General features: G+C 48.8%; 1 protein-coding gene across 1 annotated transcript in view; it reads right to left on the bottom strand.

The window, feature by feature from the left end:
- LOC113622020 (RH-like protein) overlaps positions 1 to 18,878 on the bottom strand; it is a 33,158-nt gene that overhangs the window by 9,582 nt on the left and 4,698 nt on the right. Inside the window, exons 2-7 of the mRNA XM_027109657.1 lie at positions 13,295 to 13,481; positions 9,568 to 9,718; positions 7,013 to 7,160; positions 6,079 to 6,245; positions 4,394 to 4,531; positions 1,886 to 2,019 (exon numbers count right to left, since the gene is read on the bottom strand). Of these exons, the coding sequence (XP_026965458.1) occupies positions 1,886 to 2,019; positions 4,394 to 4,531; positions 6,079 to 6,245; positions 7,013 to 7,160; positions 9,568 to 9,718; positions 13,295 to 13,481 (925 nt within the window). The remainder of the gene's footprint in view (positions 1 to 1,885; positions 2,020 to 4,393; positions 4,532 to 6,078; positions 6,246 to 7,012; positions 7,161 to 9,567; positions 9,719 to 13,294; positions 13,482 to 18,878) is intronic.

Raw genomic sequence — 18,878 nt, 5'->3', positions numbered from 1 at the left:
TTTTTTTTTTTTTTTTTTTTTTTTTTTTTTTTGCTGTAGGCCAATAGTTCTCAAACTTGAGCTTGTATGAGAATCACACAGAGGACTCTTTAAAACAGACTCAGACTGCTGGGCCTGCCCCCAGATTTCTAATTGTGTGGGTCTGGGGTGGGGTATGATTTGCATTTCAAACAAGTTCCCAGGTGATGCTGATGCTGTTGAGAGCCAGTGTTCTAGGAGAGCCACAGAATCACAGAATTTGGGGGATAGAAGGGTAGGTGGTGCAGAAGTTCCAGGTCGGCAGCCCACGAGCAGAATTTGGCCCACACAATGTTTCTAGTGATTTTGAATCTTTTGCCAATGCTTGGGAAGTACATGCAAAACTCTGGATTTCTGACTTTTGAAAAGTCATTAGATCTGGCAACACTTATCCTGGGACCCTGCATGGTATTAGCTGCCCGGCACTGAAGAGCAAATGCCCATAGTTTCCTCCCCTCACCGGTCTCAGTTTTAACCTTACCTGCCTGGTCCCTACAGGTATCTGAGTGTAGGACCCTGCTAGATCAACCCCTCATTTTACAGAGGGGAACTCAGGAGCCCAGAGAGAGGAAAAAGCTTTGCTGAGAGTCGCACAGCTATTGAAGCAGTGGCAGGCACATCGTTGGAGTCCATTACAGAGATGCACTGCCTCCCACAGACCATCCCCTCCCCACCCCCAAATGGGATCCTCTTCACCCCCAAGCAGCTCATGGAGGTATATCTCACCTGCTCACAGAAGATTCCTATAATTTGGGGCTATGGTCGTCTCTCTTGTTAGAACTGAGGGATGCAGACCTCCATGATTTCTTTGAGATACCTCCACAACGATGAGCTCTCATCACCCACCGCAGGTGCTCATAACCTTTACAGCCAGGTTTCAGCCACATGACCTTGGACAGCTAACTCCCCCGAAGTATCATTTCTTAGGGAAAGCTAATAATACCTCACCAGGTGGTTGTGAGGATTGAATGAGATGATGACGTAAGGATTTTAGCATAATGCCTAGCATTTAGAAAGCAGTCAAACAGTACTGTCATCAGTAATACTATTATTGTTATCACTAACTCAGTTCATCTGGAAAAATCTATCCCTATGCCCAAGTTACTCTTCCATTATATGTGAGTCACATTCAGAAGATAAACAACTGCCCCCCACCGCAAAAAAAAAAAAAAAAAAAAGGAAAGAAACAAGAAGATAACTTCCAGAAGGTGATGGCCAGGGTTCTGATCATTGCTGTCCATTGTCTGGGGGGCACAGGACCTGACTCTGGTCCGGAGACCCACGGTCCCACCTCACTGCGTGACCTTAGCCAAGCTCCTTCCCTCTCTGGGTCTCAGGGATGGGCTGTACTCAGCATTTTCCTACATTAACATATCAAATCCTCTTAACCACACAGTACCTGGCCTCAAGTAGCACCCAACACCCCTAGGAGGGGAGGAATTATCATTATCTTCATTTACCATCGGGTGACAGAGGCTCAGAGAGGTTAGGTAGCATGGCCCAGCTAGTAAGAGGCCAAGACCCCACGGCACACTTCACCACAACCTAAACCACCAGGGACTGAAACACAGGCTCAGTTGGCTTGAGCCTGATCGCCTGCTCTGCCTGCGTTTGGGGAGGACTCGGGACTGTCTGCCTTTGCCCTGCACCTAAGCTGCCTGCTTTAGAAAGAAGGGGCCTGGACAGGTGATAAGTCCATACAGAGTAGGGGCTGGGCAGAATTTCAGAATAAGTTGGGCAACGAATATTCACTGAGGCCTCTGACTGCCCGGCCCTGGGCACCACCCCCCCTTCCCCGGCCAGGGGCTCTGGGCACACTCCTTCCTGAGCTGGATGGGGTGATAAGGGGCTGAGCCAAGTGACCTACGTGGAAACCTTGGTCCACTTGACCTGAAGCGCCGTCAGCACAATGTTGGTGATCCCTCCGAGTAGACCCGGCAAGCCGAAGGTATACTGCACGCCGTAGGTGTCATGGAGGTCCAGCGTTCGTTGAAGACACACCTGGGAACAAACACCATTACCAGCAGATCTGCATGTGGGACTGATACTCCTTACCCACCCTTTCACAGACCCTTGGCATCCAGGGTATCCAAGGGGATGGGCATTAGGACTCAACTAAATAAGTGCTTCTCAGATTTGAATGTGCACTCACAGCACCTGGGGAGCTCATTAAAATGCAGAGTTGGATTTAGTGGGTCTGGGGCCTGAGATTCTGCATTTCTAGCAAAGTCCCAGGTGACACCAATGCTGGTCTGTTGTCCACACTACTCACATTTGGGGCTGATAATTCTGTGTTATGCTAGGGGCCCTCCTAGCATAGGAGGTTTAGCAGGAGGTTTAGCAGCGCCCCTGGCCTGTACCCACTAGATGCCAGGAGCACCCCTCTCCCAGGTGTGTCAACCAAAACTGTCTCCAGATATTGTCAAATGTCCCCAGGGACTGATTGAGACCCACTGGTCTAGACCAAACCTAACTGCCATCCAAGAGACTACATGGCTGATTAAAAGGAAAGAATCTGACCACACCTCTAGACGCCCAGTCAGTACTCCTTCCATTTCATCACTTGGACTCCCAGATGGCTGGGAGCCAACAGATGTGGATACCAATGCAAATTTCATCAGGCTAGTTCCCTCCTTAGAATCCTCATTGTCTTGGGAATAAAAATTCAGACTCTTGAACTCGCCCAGAAGGTATTCCTGAGCACCTGCCATCTCCCAAGGCTACGGTGAGAGGCACACTCCCTGATGAACTTCATGCTTCAGCCCAAAGAACATCTTTCCGTTTCCTGGTTGGGCCACATGCTCTTCTTGCCACTGAGCCTTTGAACACACTGTTCCTTCTGCCTGGAGTACATTTCCCACTTCTTTCCCTGGCTAATATAAGTTCTTTGTCAATGCTCGGGTGAGACCTTCTCTGCTCTGGGAGGCATTTCCTGACCCATCTCAGGCCAGCTCAGATGTGCTCCAGTAGCAGTTAACACACTGTGTTGCGTTTATTTGTCCATTTCCTTCACTACACTATAGCTTGGGAAGCAGGAAGACTGTTAAAACAAATGTGTTGAATGAATGAATGAATGAGTGAATGAATGAATGAAAAAATCAGTGAATCATCTTTGAATCCTTCCCGCAGTGATAGACTCAAGGAACCTGAGGCACAGAGAACGTGACAGACACTGAGCCTCATGATACTTGCGATACATGTTTTTTGGCCACGCCGCGTGGCTTGTGGGATCTTAGTTCCCCAACCAGGGATTGAACCTGGGCCCTCGGCAGTGAAAGCTTGGAGTCCTAACCGCTGGACCACCAGGGAATTCCTGTGATACACGTTTTGCTGAATACGTCCTACTTTCATCAGAGGATCTCAAAGCCAGAGGAGATAAAAGACATGCGCTTCCACTCCAAAAATGAAAAGCAGGCTACCCCATCTTTTGGTCAGATCGAACTGTTGGTAAGTTCTTCCTTATTTGGGTTTGAAACTGCCTCCCTGAATATCCACGGTTCATCCAAATTCATCTTCTTGTGTCACCCAAAAGTCTATTCCTTTTTCTTCCATCAGGTCTTCAAACCTATGAAGATCTGTTGCTCCTAAATATTTCTCTTAGAAGTGTGTGACAACAAATCGGCTATAATGGCGCATTCTGATGTTACCAGTATATGTAGAATATTGAAGGAAGAAAAATGCATCCACTTAGAAGAAGAACTAAATAATCAGAAGTGGACGTGGCCTGGATTATCAGCCCAGCATCCCTCTTTTGAGTGCTGCCCTTCCCACCCCCATTCACATGGTTCATGGACAGCAGACTTGCATGTATGATGTGCCTTACCTCCCACCCAGCCAAAGATGGGCACATTATCCAAGTTAGACCAAGGAGCCCCTTCTCCAAAGAATTTGCAACTGGGGCCAAGAGATTTCACCTGGCTGCTTTCTTGAAGAGAAAGATGACACTCCACCATGTGGAGTAGGAGAAGAAGAAGGAAGTCTACAGAGTGAGAATAAAGCAGATGTTCGGGAAAAGCAAAAAAAGAAGAGCGGGGACTTCTTGGGTTCCCCACAAGACTCGCATCCCTGGTGCCAGCCATTCCTGGGCTCCCAGCAGCATTCCTGTCCTGGGGTTCAGTGATACCCCAGTAGCCTTCTAACAAATCCCCCTTATTCCTGAGCAAGCTTGAATATGTTCTGATACTTGCTCCCCAGATCTTAACAAATGCACCATCCGACTTGGGTGAATCCCTCACCCAAGCTCTGAAGCTAAACTGAGAAGGTGCCAGCGGCTGCCTAATGCAGCCCTTGGCACTACAAGATGGCCCGCCATGTTCTAGGGGCCTGGACCCTGGTGGAAGCCAAAGCAGCAGGTGTTCATTGCCCAGCTCCTTACCTGCAGGTACGTGGCTCCCCAGATGGAGATCAGCCCAGCCAGGAGACCCAGCACCATGGCAAGCCAAGGAGAAGGGATCAGGTAACAGGGGGCGCCCACAGCCACACCTCCTGCCAGCACCGCATTGTGGATGTGAGTCTGCAGAGGAATAGCTTGTGGGTGAATGAAATGACATAGAGACGACAGGATCTCTCTAAATTACTTGGTAAGCCGGTAGCAAGAAAACAGTGTAACATCTTCCCTGCTTCTCTGATCCTGAAACCAGCCCCTCCCCTCTGCTGAGAGTTCACCAACGGTCTTACCTCACCCCACTTCTCAGGCTCAGGGAGCAGTCACCCTGACTGGGAGTCATTTAGCCTGAAAGTGCAGTTACTCAGGATCCTAGCCATGCTCACACTTAGTTGTGATGTGTCCTTGGGCGCTTAACCACTCAGTGCTTTAACTTTGTCACCAGAAAAATGGGGTTTTGATTGTATCTGCTGATACGGTTATTGTGAAAATTGAGTCACCATATATAAAACTCTGAGCCCAATGCCTGGCATAGAACATGAGTAAATGCTCCCCAAATATAAGCCATTATTATTGTTTTTTACTATTATTATTATTGGCTACTTGGTGCCGATGTCACCCTGTATTATTGGACCCCATCCCAAGAAGCTGGCCCTTGTTCCTGGGTCATGTCTCTGCTATGACCTTCACCTCCTCTAGAACTGGGGCTTTGCCTTGCTCTTATGCTACTGCTCTCTGCCCCTCTCAATTCTACCCAGATCTTGGAGCTCTGGGCCCTGGGACCAGCTTCTGGGCTTCCCTGACCTGATGCCTACACCTGCCTCCCTGGATGTCGCTACCTTGTCTGATCCTAGACTCCCTGTGACCATGGAGCTCACCTGTGGGGACCCTCACCTCCCCTTAGTGCTGTTAACCTGTCATCCTTGGCCATCTTCTCTCCCCTTCACCCCCCCCCCCCCCCCCCCCCGCCCGCCCCATCTGTCTAGACTTTCCCATCATGTCTGGCTGGCTGACCTCATGCCCTGATCATCATGGGACCTTGTTTTGTCTTTAGTCTACCATCTCACGGATCTCTCCCCCGAAAACTCACACACAGACTCGCAGCTACGTTGTTAATAGCAGCTAATATTTGCCCAGTACTTATTAGCTCTGGGCATGAAGCCCTTTACGTGCATCATCTCTCAATTCCCACTTTACATATGAGGCAGTTGAGACTCAAACAGTTTAAGTGGCTTGGCCAAGTTCAGATGGCTAGGGAAACAAAGATCTTTACTTCGGATTCCGTTTATTCCATTCTTGAAATTTCTTCAGGGAAGGGGAGAGGATGACTCCTTCTACCCCAGTTTTTCTCTGCTGACTCTTGCTTATGGGAGCTGGCTTTAGTAACCACCAGAAATGGGGTTCAGACTTGGGTTTGTTTGATGTCAAGGCTGATAGATTTAATCACTCCCCCCAGAGGGCCTTTGCTCATTTGACAGTCTCCTATGTTCCAGGCCCATTTTGACAAGGCAGTGCTGATGGGCTGATGCCCCACGATGCCGCAGACAAGACCCCATCACCCGATATGCTGTTTCCCGACCTGTGGGGCTGGCACTGAGGCCGGCAGGTTGGGTGTGAATATGTGTGTCAGGCCTAGAAGACCCAAGTGCTGCCCAAGGGACAGCCCCCCTCCTCACCATGTTGATCTTCCCTTGAGGGTGCGCCAAGGCTGACACTGAGATGGCTGTCACCATGCTGACAGCAAGGGCGTAGTAGGTGTTGAACAAGGCCTTCTTCTTCTCGTCCGGAATGTCCAGCAGAGCGGAGTTGAAACTGGGCCAGAACATCCACAAGAAGAGGGTGCCTGGAGGCCAGAGAGGGTCAGTGGCCGGAACCAGTCTTCCTGCTCCAAAGCCTGAGCCAGGGGGACTTCAGACAGGAGAACTCTGGACCTGGCAAGTCTCATCTCTGTCACTTCCTTGCTCTGTGACTTTGGGCAAATCATGTCTCCTCTCTGAATTCTTAAGCTGGTAGGGCCCAGCTAACATAATTTACAGGCAAGGAAACTAAGGTCCAGAGAGTTGAAATCACCAAACCCCAGGCCTCCTGACCCTGGCCTGTGATGGCTTAAATGCTTATTTTAAAAAATTAATGGGATGCTTTCATTTGGCCCAATGGCCTGGTATTCAGTTGCCTGCTGGCGATCTCACTGCCTGATTTCCTTCTTCTAAGCCTCTCCCAGCCTCTAAGTTCATCACTTTTACTGGAGCTCTTCAAACTATTGATACACCACTATTACTCCTCTCTTCCCACTCCCATTCTTTCCTGTACTCCTAGGCCCGGTTTTCTTCATGTGTCCAATTCTCTGCTTTAAGTTGAGGACAAAAGGATTGGATAACCTTATTTAAACTGAGATGTAATGAGCCTCTCCTCTCCTTTGGATATTAATGAAGAGAAGCTCCCTAGAGGGGAATTCAAAGATGTGAATTCATCAGATACCACTTGAAGAAATGGATCATTACCGAGGGGCTTCAGACACCCAGAGAAGGTTGGAAAAGGAGAGAGATTTTCCTCTTTTGGAGCCTCTTGCCCACCCCAGATCCCAGCCCGCCCACGCCACCGTGTCCTCACCCAGCATGGCGAACAAACTGGGGCTCGTGGCCGTCTGTTGTTTGTCCTCCGCTTCTTTAGGCAGAGGCTTCGGGAGGCAGCAGGCCACAGTCAGCCCGAAACAGGCCGCAAACACGTGGATGTACATCATGCTTATGTGGTTGTCCATCTGCAACAAAACCCAGCAGGAACAGTGAGTGTCAGCATCTTCTGCCCACAGGGAGGGAACCTCCCGTGTTCCTTGGAGAAAGTTCTGGCTTCATGGAGGAGGCGTGACTTGAAGTCAGGAGACTGACCCAGCCCAGCAGCCCCCCTTTCAGAGGAGTCCCGTGAGTTGCTGTGTATTTATTCCCGACAGGTTTCTGGTTGGCTTTATTTATTTAGTTGGCCACGTCCTGCAGCTTGCAGGATCTTAGTTCCAGGACCAGGAATTGAATCCAGGCCACAGCAGTGAAAGCGCCGAGTCCTAACCACTGGACCGCCAGGGAATTCCCCTCTGGTTGGCTTTAAACACTTTTGGCTGAAGTCCACTTAGGTGGGGGAAGAGCCACACGGACATGTACCCCACTGCTTCCTACATTTTGGCAGAATTTCAAATTTTGCGTAGAGTATGAGTGATATGATCTTTGCAACATGAAGCAGCCAGAATTTTTATAATACTGAACTAAAGTGTTCAGAAAATTCCAGCTATATGTTCATTTTGCTTTATGAATATCGAATTTAGTAACCCTTCATAACTCACTTCGTGGGCTACTGGTAAGTCCTGTCAGCTGTGCCTTCAACAAATACCCAGGTTTGGCAAAATTTTCACCACCACGCTCCACTGCCCCACCTTGGTTCAAGCCGCCATCAACACCTTCCCAAATTTTTGCAGTAATCTTCTAACTGGTCTCCCCATTTCCACCCTTGTCCCCCAACTGACTCTTCTCCACGTAGCAGCCAGAGAGACCCTGTTAAAATCTTAGCTCATGGCATGTTTCTGCTCAGAATCCCCCAGTGAGGGGGGTGGGAATTCCTCCATGTCTCCCTCAATGTCAAAGTCAGCGTTCTTCCTACGACCTACAGGACCCTGCATGATCTGCCCTCCCACAACCTCTGTGACTCCACCTCCTACTCATTCCACACACACTGTCCTTGCTGTTCCTCAAACCCACACTCATGCTCCCACGTCAGTACCACTTTGCACCGTCTGTTCCACTGCCTGGAGTGCACGGTGGAGGGAGTGGTCCACCCTGGGTACAGGCAATAAGGGGATGCATTGTCTGTAGAGAATTTAAAACAATTAAAGCAACTAAAAGCCCATCTGCTTTTTATTATCATCATGTGCCAACAATTCTAAACAGTGTCACTGACACAATCCTCCTCCTGAAAGAGGCAGACCACTCCCACGGCCCTGCCTTCCATCTGCCACTGTCCTCAGATACCCACGTGACTTGCAAACCTGCTGCCTTCAGCTCTTTACTCAAAAATTATTTGCCCAGGGAAGCCTTCCTTGGCCAACCTCTCTAACACTTTATCCTCCCTCACAGCTATTCCTGTCTGCTTTCCTCATTTTATTTTTTTCTCCATAGTACTTATCACTATCTAACACACTGTATCTTTTGCCTATTTTATTGTTTATTGGCAGTCTTTCCCTCTGGAATAGAAGTTCCACGACAGCTGCATTTTCCCACTGCCTAGAAGAGTGCCTGGTACACAATAGGCTCAGAAAAAATATTTGTGAAAGGAATGAATGAATGGTAAGGAACCTCAGTCACACATAAAAATGAAAGTCTGTGGAATTCCCTTGTAAGAACTGAAGAAGTCTTGCATTTCTAATCTCTCTGAGGTCCCCCAGGAATCGTCAGCTTGGAATACTCATTTCTTGAGTTGCCTCTACTGGGAACAGCTCTGGTTTCTGGCTCTAGTTTCCCCTGAGCCCTTCCATGCAACAAACCCAGGCTGAATTGAAGTTTTTGAGGAGAAGCAGTGAACTCTCAAAGTCAGTGCCAAACCCTCCCCCGGACCAGCTAAACTAAAACATTGAAGCTGCAGAGAAGAGAGGAGATGGCTTTGAATTAATGCAGCTTTTTAAAACAACCACTATGAAAACCGTAACAAAGCAGGAAAAGGCTTATAATGCATTGCCCACAGTGGGCTTTCCATCTCTGGGAACTGACCTCTTTCCTTGACAGTTTTTTTTTTTTGCGGTACGCCAGCCTCTCACTGTTGTGGCCTCTCCTGTTGCGGAGCACAGGCTCCCGACGCGCAGGCTCAGCTCACGGGCCCAGCCGCTCCACGGCATGTGGGATCTTCCCATACCGGGGCACGAACCCACGTCCCCTGCATCGGCAGGCGTACTCTCAACCACTGCGCCACCAGGGAAGCCCTCCTTGACAGTTTTTACCGTGGGAACCGCCTTCATAGCATTTGCTATGTTTGAATGTTTAGCATAGACCACACTTTTGCAACCCCATTTTGGCCAGTCTTTAATGTTTTTTTAATCCCAGAAGCTTTATCAAATGGAGACAGAGCCCTCCCCTTTCACCTGCTCAGCCCTCATCCCCGAGGTCCCTCCTCACAGCACCATGACTCACATTGAAGACTTCCTTGCCGACCATCCTCGTGGCACTAAAGGCTGTCACCTCTATCAATGTCATCAACAGCAGCTGCAGCAGGTTGACCTTCCCCAGGATGACACCCACTGAGATCAGCACAGATGTAGCGCTCATGGTGGATATCTGAATACTGGGGAGAGGGGGCAAGACAGGGATGACTGAGAAGGAAGGATGCCTCCCATTCACTCATCCACTCATTCAGCAAACATTTGTTGAGGACCTACTCTCTGCCTGAAACTTTTCAAGAAACTGGGGATGGAGTAGGAGAGCAAATAGACAAAATTTCCACTCTCATGGGGATGGAGGCTGCCAAGTCTGGGGTCTCCTTCATCCCCTCCCCCACCCTCAGGATGGCAGCCACACTCTGATTGATCTGCATACACTCATCTGTACTGAGGATGCTCCGAAGTTCTCATAGGAATGTCTGATTGTTCCCACGGGACCGCTTCTGGGATCTGACTACTAGGATTCTGCCCTGGGCTTCTCTTCTACTGTCATCACTCACAGATGCTCAATAGAGGGCGCTCTTCACCTGCCCGCCCATCCTTCAGGCACCACCACCCTCCTCTCTCCCTCTCCCTGTAGCGGAAAGAGACTGGGTTTGGAAGTAGGACAAGCCTGGCTTCCAGTTCCAGCTTTTCCACTTGAACAGCTATTTAATCTCACTGAGCCTGTTTCTTCATCTGTAAAATAAGGAGGATGATAATACTTATCTCATGGGAGTGTTGCGGGGATTAGAAGGAATAGTCGTGCATGTGTGTCTCGCACACCATGACTGGCACAAGGAACTAACTCAGTGCTATTACTGATTCCTTCTTTCCCTTGACAAGTGAGCAAGCTTAGTGCAGGGATTCAGAAGGAGAAAACAATTTTTGTTTTCAAGACACTTACGATTAGGCTGGGGAGACAAAGCGACATCATGACCCTGTCAATTAAAACCATCTGCAATATCATGAGGCCAGAGGGGTTCACTGGAGGGAGAGAGCAATGTGAACTGGACTCATCAGGGAGGGCTTCCTGGAGGAGGTGGCACTGAGCTGGACAATCCATTGTGGTTAAACCAACCCACCCTCCTCTGGCACTTTGCTGAGACCACCCCTCCCCCTGGGAGCTGATGATGATGATGCTACAACCACCACCACCGCCATAATAGTGATAGTAATAATAATAATCTATCGAGCCTTATGTATAACAGGCTTGCAAGTACATCACCTCATTTAAATTTTAATCCTCCAGGTAGCCCTTTGTAAATGGTGCCAGGGTACCATTCAGTACCTCCATTTTACAGGTGAGGACATTGAGACTGGAAGAGGTGACTGTTTTGGTAATGGCCACACAGCTAGTTAATGACAAATGTAAGGTTCAAACCCACACATTTGGCCTGGATCCAAAGCCTGTGTTCTGAAGTCTGGACACAGACTTCCCACTGTTTGCTGCCAATGTAGTGTCCTACTTAAGGCTCAAGGACTTCAGAGGAAAAGCCAGAGGAGGCCAAAGGTATGGGGAAGGAGCCTCACAGGGGCCAGGAATTACTTGACATGAAGGGTCACTCAGTGCTTCACTGTGGCTGGCCATGTTATCTTTTGGGTGAGCACTCATTTAACTGGCAAAAGCCTAATTCAAGAGATTCTGTGCCAGTGGGAGGATTTCAGACCTCAGGGGCCAGTTGGGACCAGGGAAGTATTGAGACAGTGAAGTATGGTGCTTAGGACAGTCTTCTTCAGGCTGCCACGGTTGGAATCCTGACTCAGCCACTTCCTGGCTGTGTGGCCTTGGGCAAATGACTTAACCACTCTGTGTTTCCATGTCCTCATCTATAAGAGAGGCAAGGCCTATGGAGCTGTTGGGAGGGCAAAGTGAGTCAAGCAAAGTAAGGGGGTTGGTTATTGCTATGATAGGCCCTCCAAGACCTTTTAACATACAGCATTAAAAATATCACAACTTTCAGGGTTCTTTTTATTTTCATATTTGTTCCAATAACCATTTACTAAGTCCTTACTATGTGAGGAAAACAAAGGAGGACAAAACTGAATAAGACAGGCCCCCGCCCTGAAGGGACTGGTCATCGGTGACTCAAGGCAGAACCGATTCAGTGCCAAGTCAGGCCTCGAGCTGGTGAGGCGGCAGGAGAGGGAGAGGGCCGTCTGAGAGGCAGGCCTGGACACCGCCCACCAGCCCAGCCAGAGCAGGAAAGGTCAGGAAGGAGCCCATTGTTCAAATCTGTGAAGCCAGCCCCATTGGGGGGTCACAGCTGGGAGGACCCAAGTGGTCAGGGCAGGGCAGGGGCGTTCACTCGGGCTGTAAATGGCCTCTTCTTGTCTTTCTGGATTGACAGATTCCTGCAGGCAGGACGTCAGAAGACGGGGGCAGCCTGGAGATGCCTGGAGACTCAGGCTCAGGAAGCCAAAGGCTTGTGTGACCTTAAGCCAGGGCAGCAGAAACACCAGACCACGATCACCCTATTGGAGTTCCCCCAGAATGCCCTTTGTCACTTCCCAGGTGATTACTGGGGGTGGGGTGGGGGTGGTTTATTGAATCCCCATGGGGATCAGCTCTAAAATGGTTTAAAAGAAAAAAGGTGAAGAGTTTTTTTCAGGGCCCGTGGGGAGCTGGCTACACTGTGTTTCTTGTCAGGACCACTCTGCAGTGTGTGGGAAAGGTTACAGAGTTAAAACTGAAGTCACTTCCACCAGTTAGCTATGTGACCCTAGGCAAGTGTCTTACGAGCTCTGAGCGTCTAGTTCCTTGCCTGTACGCCACATTAGACCCCTACTTGGAAGGGCTAAACAAACAATGTTTGTGAAGTGCCCAGCACAGAGCCTGGTTCATGGAGAGATGTTTAACAGCAGTGCCCAGAGGTTTAGTAGGGTCTCAGAGGGGAGGGTAGAATGGCCTTGAAGGGGTCCCCAAGATACCTAAGGTGGGATTTACCCATCATCTGGGCAAGACAAAGTTTCAGAATTGGATAAAACCAAAAAACAATTTTTATAGAAAAATTTTACCTGGTTCCTCCTATTAAGTGTGAATGACTTTTTTTGCAGGTATGTACAACTTAATGTATGTGTGTGTGTATATATATATATACTCTTGTGTAACCATCACACAGGATAACATAGAGAATGTTTACTGCACCACGTAAACTTCTTTTGTGCCCCTTCCTAATCAATAAACACCACCTTCCTCCGGTAACCATTATTCTGACTTCTAGCAACACAGGTTAATTTTGCTAGTTCTTATAAAGGCATCTAAAGAAATCAGAGTTAATTTAAAGAAACTAAAGACAAGGCTATTTCTTGTCCACCAGCATTTGAGGACTGAGAGTACTTCCTTCTTTTCAAGAGACTCTTTCTCTGAGTGTGAGATTTCTATTTCTTTTTGTCTAATCTCTATTAATTTTTTCTTTGAACTAATATTTATTGTATAAGTTTATGAAATCAAAATCAACAAAAATGAAAGGATACAGGGTGGGCTGTAGATCTGGGCCCCTTGTGATGTCACAGCGTAGGGTTGTCAGATAAAATAGAGGATGCCAGTTAAATTTGAATTTTAGACAAACAATGAGTAATTTGTGAGTATAAATAAGTCCTGAATATTGCATGGTGCCGGTGCTGGAAAGAGAAGGGGACAAGCCAGCTCTTCTAGAATCTGCCCTCTTGGGCCCCAGACTCCCAAGGACCCAAAAGTGATCCAGTGGCCATCCAGTTACCTGGAAAGATTGAGGACCATCTTCCTAAGGGAGAGTTGGTTCAGGAAGCCATCCAGCAGGACTGTCAGCTGCACCCCGAGGGCCAGCATGAAGAAATTGAAGGCCACGCTGCTCCAGCAGTGTCTCCGCAAAGATGTGTTGAGGAAACCCAAGCCAAGGACTGCCATGATGGTAACATCCTGGAAGTCTGCTCAGCGAAGAGATGTCGAGAAGGAGGAGGAGAAGCAGAAAAGGTGGAGGGTTGTGTGAAATGGGAGTTTTACAGAACGGCAGCTGGAGGGGACATTGAAGATCATTGAAGAGTGCTTAGTCAAGTTACTTCCCCTCTTTGAGCCTCAGTTTTCTCATCTGAATGATGGGGATAACACAGACATACCATGCAGGTTTGAGGGAAGGTTTAACTGAGCTAATGCAGGGCCTGGCCCATACTGAGTGCTCAGTAAATGCAGCAATTATTGTTATTATTAAACACAATGATATGAACACGTGTAGAGCATCAGGACAAGTCCTTACACATAGTTTACAATCAGTCAAGGTACTGACTCCTGCTTTTGAGAATCCGGTTCAACCTCCTGATCATGTGTGAGAGAAAATAAGGCCACAGAAGCTGGTGACTTAGCTCAGGTCATGCAGAAGAGGGGGCAGAAGCGGGTCTAGAGGTTCATAGGCAAGAACCAAAATTATCTTCTCAGAAAACGGCTCTCTCCCTTTGACCCCTGCTGAAAGGGACCTGGTGGGCCAGCAGAAAGCACCAGAGCCACATGGGCGATCCTCCCCTTTTCCAGCCTCGGACCCTGCACAGGGGCTGCTGTGACAGATGAGCGCAAGGGACTTAGCTAATGTTCCGGAGGGGACCAGCAAAAGGAAACAGGCGGATGCTTTGAATTAATTCCAGGTTTGCAAAATGGATAACAGTTTGGGCTCTGGAACCAGATAAGCTTGGGGTCATATCAGGGCTCCGGCACTTTCCAGCTGTGTGGCTTAATCTAGTTATTTAACGTCTCTGAGTTTTAATAACAGCCGACATTTATTAAGTGTTTATCAAGTGCCAACACTGTTTTAACCACTTCACGTAAACTATCTCATTTAGTTCTCACAAGCATCCTTCAAGGTGGGTGCTGGTTTTTTTTTTTTTTTAATATTATTTATTTATTTGTTTGCCCCGGGTCTTAGTTGTGGCCGGCGGGCTCCTTAGCTGTGGTATGCAAATTTATAGTTGCAGCAGGCATGTGGGATCTAGTTCCCTGACCAGGGAACGAACCTGGGCCCCCTGCATTGGGAGTGCAGAGTCTTAACCACTGCGCCACCAGGGAGGTCCCGGGTACTGTTATTATCACCATTTTACAGACAAGAAAACCAAGGCACAGAGGGGTTAAGTAACTCGCTCCAGCTGGTAGAGTTGGGATTCCAACCTAGACGGTCTGCTCTGGAGCCTGTGCCTTGAGCTACCACACTACCTGCCCTCCTGCTTTTCTCACCTATTAAATGGGAAAAATAATCATACCTCTCTCATCAGGTTGCCAGAATCAAACAGTATGAGGCACATAATTGCTCAGAATAGTAAAGACTATTTCATCAACAAACACCAACTATGTTCGTATGTGTACAAATGCCTGGAGAGAGATCTTGAAGGAATTTTTTGCCCCATGGAGATTATCTCTGGGTTTAGGAGAGTTTTATATTTTAAAAAATTTTCAGTGTTAAAAATTTCTACAACCAGCACGTGGACAGTAAGTAATTTTTTTTTAAAGGAAAAAGCATGGGCTTTGAGGTCACACAGTTCTGTTTGACTCCACCTCTATCGTTCCCTATTAGGTTAAACCATATTAAATTGCCAACATTTGACCATTTTGACCTATAAAAATGGCGGTTTTTATGTTTCAACCCCTTAGCTGCACGGCCTTGTGGGTTGCTTACTTTCCTCATCAGCTAAATATGGGCAATTCTCCCCCCCTCGGAGGGTGCTGGGAGAGCCAGAGGAAGTAATGTTTTGTTCAAGAGCTTGGCACCATGCCTGGCACACGGAGAAAGCTCAGCACCATCATCACCATCACAGCAATAAGAACTCACCTGGTCTCCACCCTTGGCTCTGATAACAAGGAAGCTCTCATTTCCAGATCTCTCCAAAGCCTCTTCAATTTACATTTAAATTCACTTTCATTGGAAAATACACAGACCTAGAATCTTGCACATAGGACTTGGGTGGGTGTTGACGATCCCAGATCAGTCTGACAAACACCGGGTTGTAGGAGACCCGGGCATCTCCACGGGATCTGGGGACTTGGAGTGGGTGAGAAGTGGGCAATCAGGAGGATTCAACTTCTTTCACCTTTTTTCTCTGACATAAGGGAGGGGGAGGCCATGTTTCCATCTCCTGCTTGCATCCCCTTAGGAATGGGGGTGGAATGGGGGTGGGCAGGGCACATTTTGTATAGGGGCTCCTCTTGGGATCCCTCAAATTCCTTCAGGAGCCGAGCAGGAAACTATGTATACAAAGGGTACAATGTGTATTAGGGAGTGGTGAGGGCTATGGCCAACTGGAGACTGCGAACCCCACTTTAGATATTCAAATTCAATCTTAAACACTGCTGTTAAAAAACAAATAAACTAACCAACAAACAAACACATCCACCATCTTGCAGCAATGCTATATGCAAAGGGTCCAGATTTATCAAAGTTTCCATGAGTAGGGGGATCTTGCATTTTCCTCTCATTCTACAGAAGGGGACCAGAGACAGCCTGTGACTTACTTAAGGACACACAGCATGTCAGTAGCAGAGCCAAGCTCTGGACTCCCGGTGCAGTGCCCTCCCATCAGCCTAGGCTGTCTCTTGCTTTTGTTTGCCCGCAATGCACTAAAGGACCTTGGGCAAGTCCCTTGCCCTCCTTGGGCCTCCGTTTCCCTATCTGTAACACATGGGAGTCGGACTTGATACTCTGTAAGGACCTCACCACTCTGGTGTGTTCAGAGGAGGGGGGCAGCGGGTGGGGAGGGGAAGGGCACCAGGATTACGGCAGACGTGGGGCTCTAGAGATAGAAAGTCAGAGCCTCTTGGTTGGGGAGTTTTATCAGGCACAGCTGCCGTGACTGCTGCCTGGTATAGGCACTCAGGGCCCTCCTCCCAAGACCCCACAGTGTCCTTGAGGGTGGGGTTGTGCTTCGGCCAGGGGGATGAAATTAGGGTGGCAGTTTCTGGGAGCTGTTGACAGAGCACATTCACCCCAAACTGGTCAGTAAATCACATTTGATTTCAGGGTCCCTTTACTCTCACCCCATGCATCCTCCCATTTCCTCTCCCAGCCTCTCAGGGCTCTGGCCCACCCCTGCTCCTCCCATGTCTCACGACCTGGACCCCAACTTCAGCGCTGGGTCCCAGTTCAGGGCATCCCCACTGGTGTCAGCCTCTGCCTCTCAGACCCTGTGCTGAGCCCCTCATCAGCTGCTGGTCTGATAAGCTAATGATGCTAAGGTGTCCAGGGGTGATAAAGAGAGGATTGCTGCAGGGGCCCCAACAACCGGGCCCCAGAGGGGAGTTTTACATACTGTCTAAGGCAGGCCTTCAGAAGTTTATGAAAGTCCCATGACTTAGAGAAAGTCTAACCTGGGAGTCCTACAGGACAATAATTACCATCACTGTAACAGCGGGCACATACATGGTGCCCGCCACATACCAGGCACTCTTCCAAGGGCCTGCCAGCCTTAACCTTCAACAAGCCCATGTAGGAGGTATTATTTATTATCCCCATTTTACAGATGGGGACAGAGAGGCACAGAGAGGTGCTGTAATTAGCCCAGGTCACACAGCTAGCAAATGTTGGTGGCAGAGCTGAATCCTGACTCTCTGGGCTTAACCACTATACCATCCTGCCTCTCCATACATTCTTCGCTCTCCATAGTGTCAAACGAAGCATGTGGGCCTCTGAGTCAGGTTGTCAGAGTCCAGAGTCTGGCTGTATCTCTGTGTACCCGCTTGCTAGTCTGTAAAATGGTCTGAAACAAGAGCAGCTGCTCAGAGGTTTGCTGTGAGTACTGAGCTCGCTGGCTCCTTTGAATTCCTTAGCCTAGCACTGGGTGCACGGTAAGTGTTAGTAACTCTTATTCCACACCTGCCACTTGTTAGCTGTGACTTCAGGCAAGACGGTTCCCCCTTCCTTCAGCCTGGCTGCCCCTGGGAGTCTCACTCTGTGTCCCCACCCACCCTAGCCCCTCCCTCTGGCCTGCAGACCCTTCAGCATCGACAGCTCTGAAGCCAGGCCAGGCCAAGCTTCTGTCCCTCAGGCCCTGGGCTCGGCCTCCACACCGTGCTCCCCACCACTGACTGGGAGGACCTCTGCAGCCCCTGTCAGGGACCATCCACGGAGCCCCATGCTGCCTTCCCCTTCCTCGCAGCCTCTCACCCCACCCTCACCTCTGCAGCAGCCTGGGAAAAGAAAAAGAGATTGCCCAATCAAAGGGGCAGTCAAGGCTGAGATATAGAAGGTACCAGGATTTGGGGGTATTTATATGTCACTGGCAAAGCCGCTCTTGTCTTTTAGTAGCTCTGCTTACTGCTTCTAAGGCATATGGGGGCAATTGGGTGGTAGCCACAGTGCAGGGCCCAGGATGGTCTCCCAATGTGGCAGCTTGCAAGCAGGCTCTGTGTGATAGGTTGTCAGAGTAATGGTCCCCAGTGAATCATGGCTTCCAGTATAGACCCCTCCCACCTGAGTTGAGCCTTGTGATTGGCTTTGGTTAATGGGACATTAGCAAACACCATACAAGCAGAGACTTGAAAAGCACCTGCTTATTGGGGCTTGCCCTCTCTTACTGTGGTAACACATTTGCTGCCATGTGAAAAGTCTGGGCTAGTCTGCTGGAACCGCATGGGCTAGCTGCCAGCCAGCACTAACTGACGAACATGCAAATGAGGTTATCTGAGGCCATGCAGCCACCTCCAGGCTAGAGATGCATAGTGACCCTAGGTAGAACTGACAGAAGAACTGCATCACCAAATACAGCCAAAATTGCTGAACCATGGAATCATAATCAGGAACAAGTTAGATGATTTCTGTTTTGAGCCACTAAGGTTGGGGGTGGTTTGTTATGCGGCAGTAGATAATGGATGCACTTGCTTCCCCCAAGCATCTCACAGGCACCTGAATCCCAAGCCCAGAATGAACATATCATTGTTCCTTTATCCCACAATCTGCCCCTCCCCTTGTGTCTCTCATCTCAGGAATGGGCTCCTTCATCTGCCAAATCTCACATATGAAGCCATCCTTGACTCCTCCCTCGTTTTTGCCAAGAACAGCTGATTTTATCGCCTAAGTAGCTCTTGAATCTGACTCTTCACTTCTCCTCTATTGTCCCCGCCGATTGGGCCTCATCACAGGTCATCCAGGCTAGTGGTCATCAGAGTAGGGATCACACCCCTCAGAAGATGCTCTAGACAACCACAGGGGCTGCTGGAAGAAGAGATATGAGCACTCTAGTTCTATTCATTTTTACTAACAAAATTAAGAAATTAAAGTTTATTCATAATAAAAGATAATACTCTTTATCAGTCTTGGTATGTGTTCATTCTTCTAATCCTTTTGACAACTA

This window comes from Aethalodelphis obliquidens, unplaced genomic scaffold (assembly GCF_003676395.1).
Source record: "Aethalodelphis obliquidens isolate GAN/ISIS:26980383/991018 unplaced genomic scaffold, ASM367639v1 scaffold9, whole genome shotgun sequence".
Lineage (NCBI taxonomy): Eukaryota > Metazoa > Chordata > Mammalia > Artiodactyla > Delphinidae > Aethalodelphis > Aethalodelphis obliquidens.
This window is presented reverse-complemented; position numbering and strand designations above follow the sequence as displayed.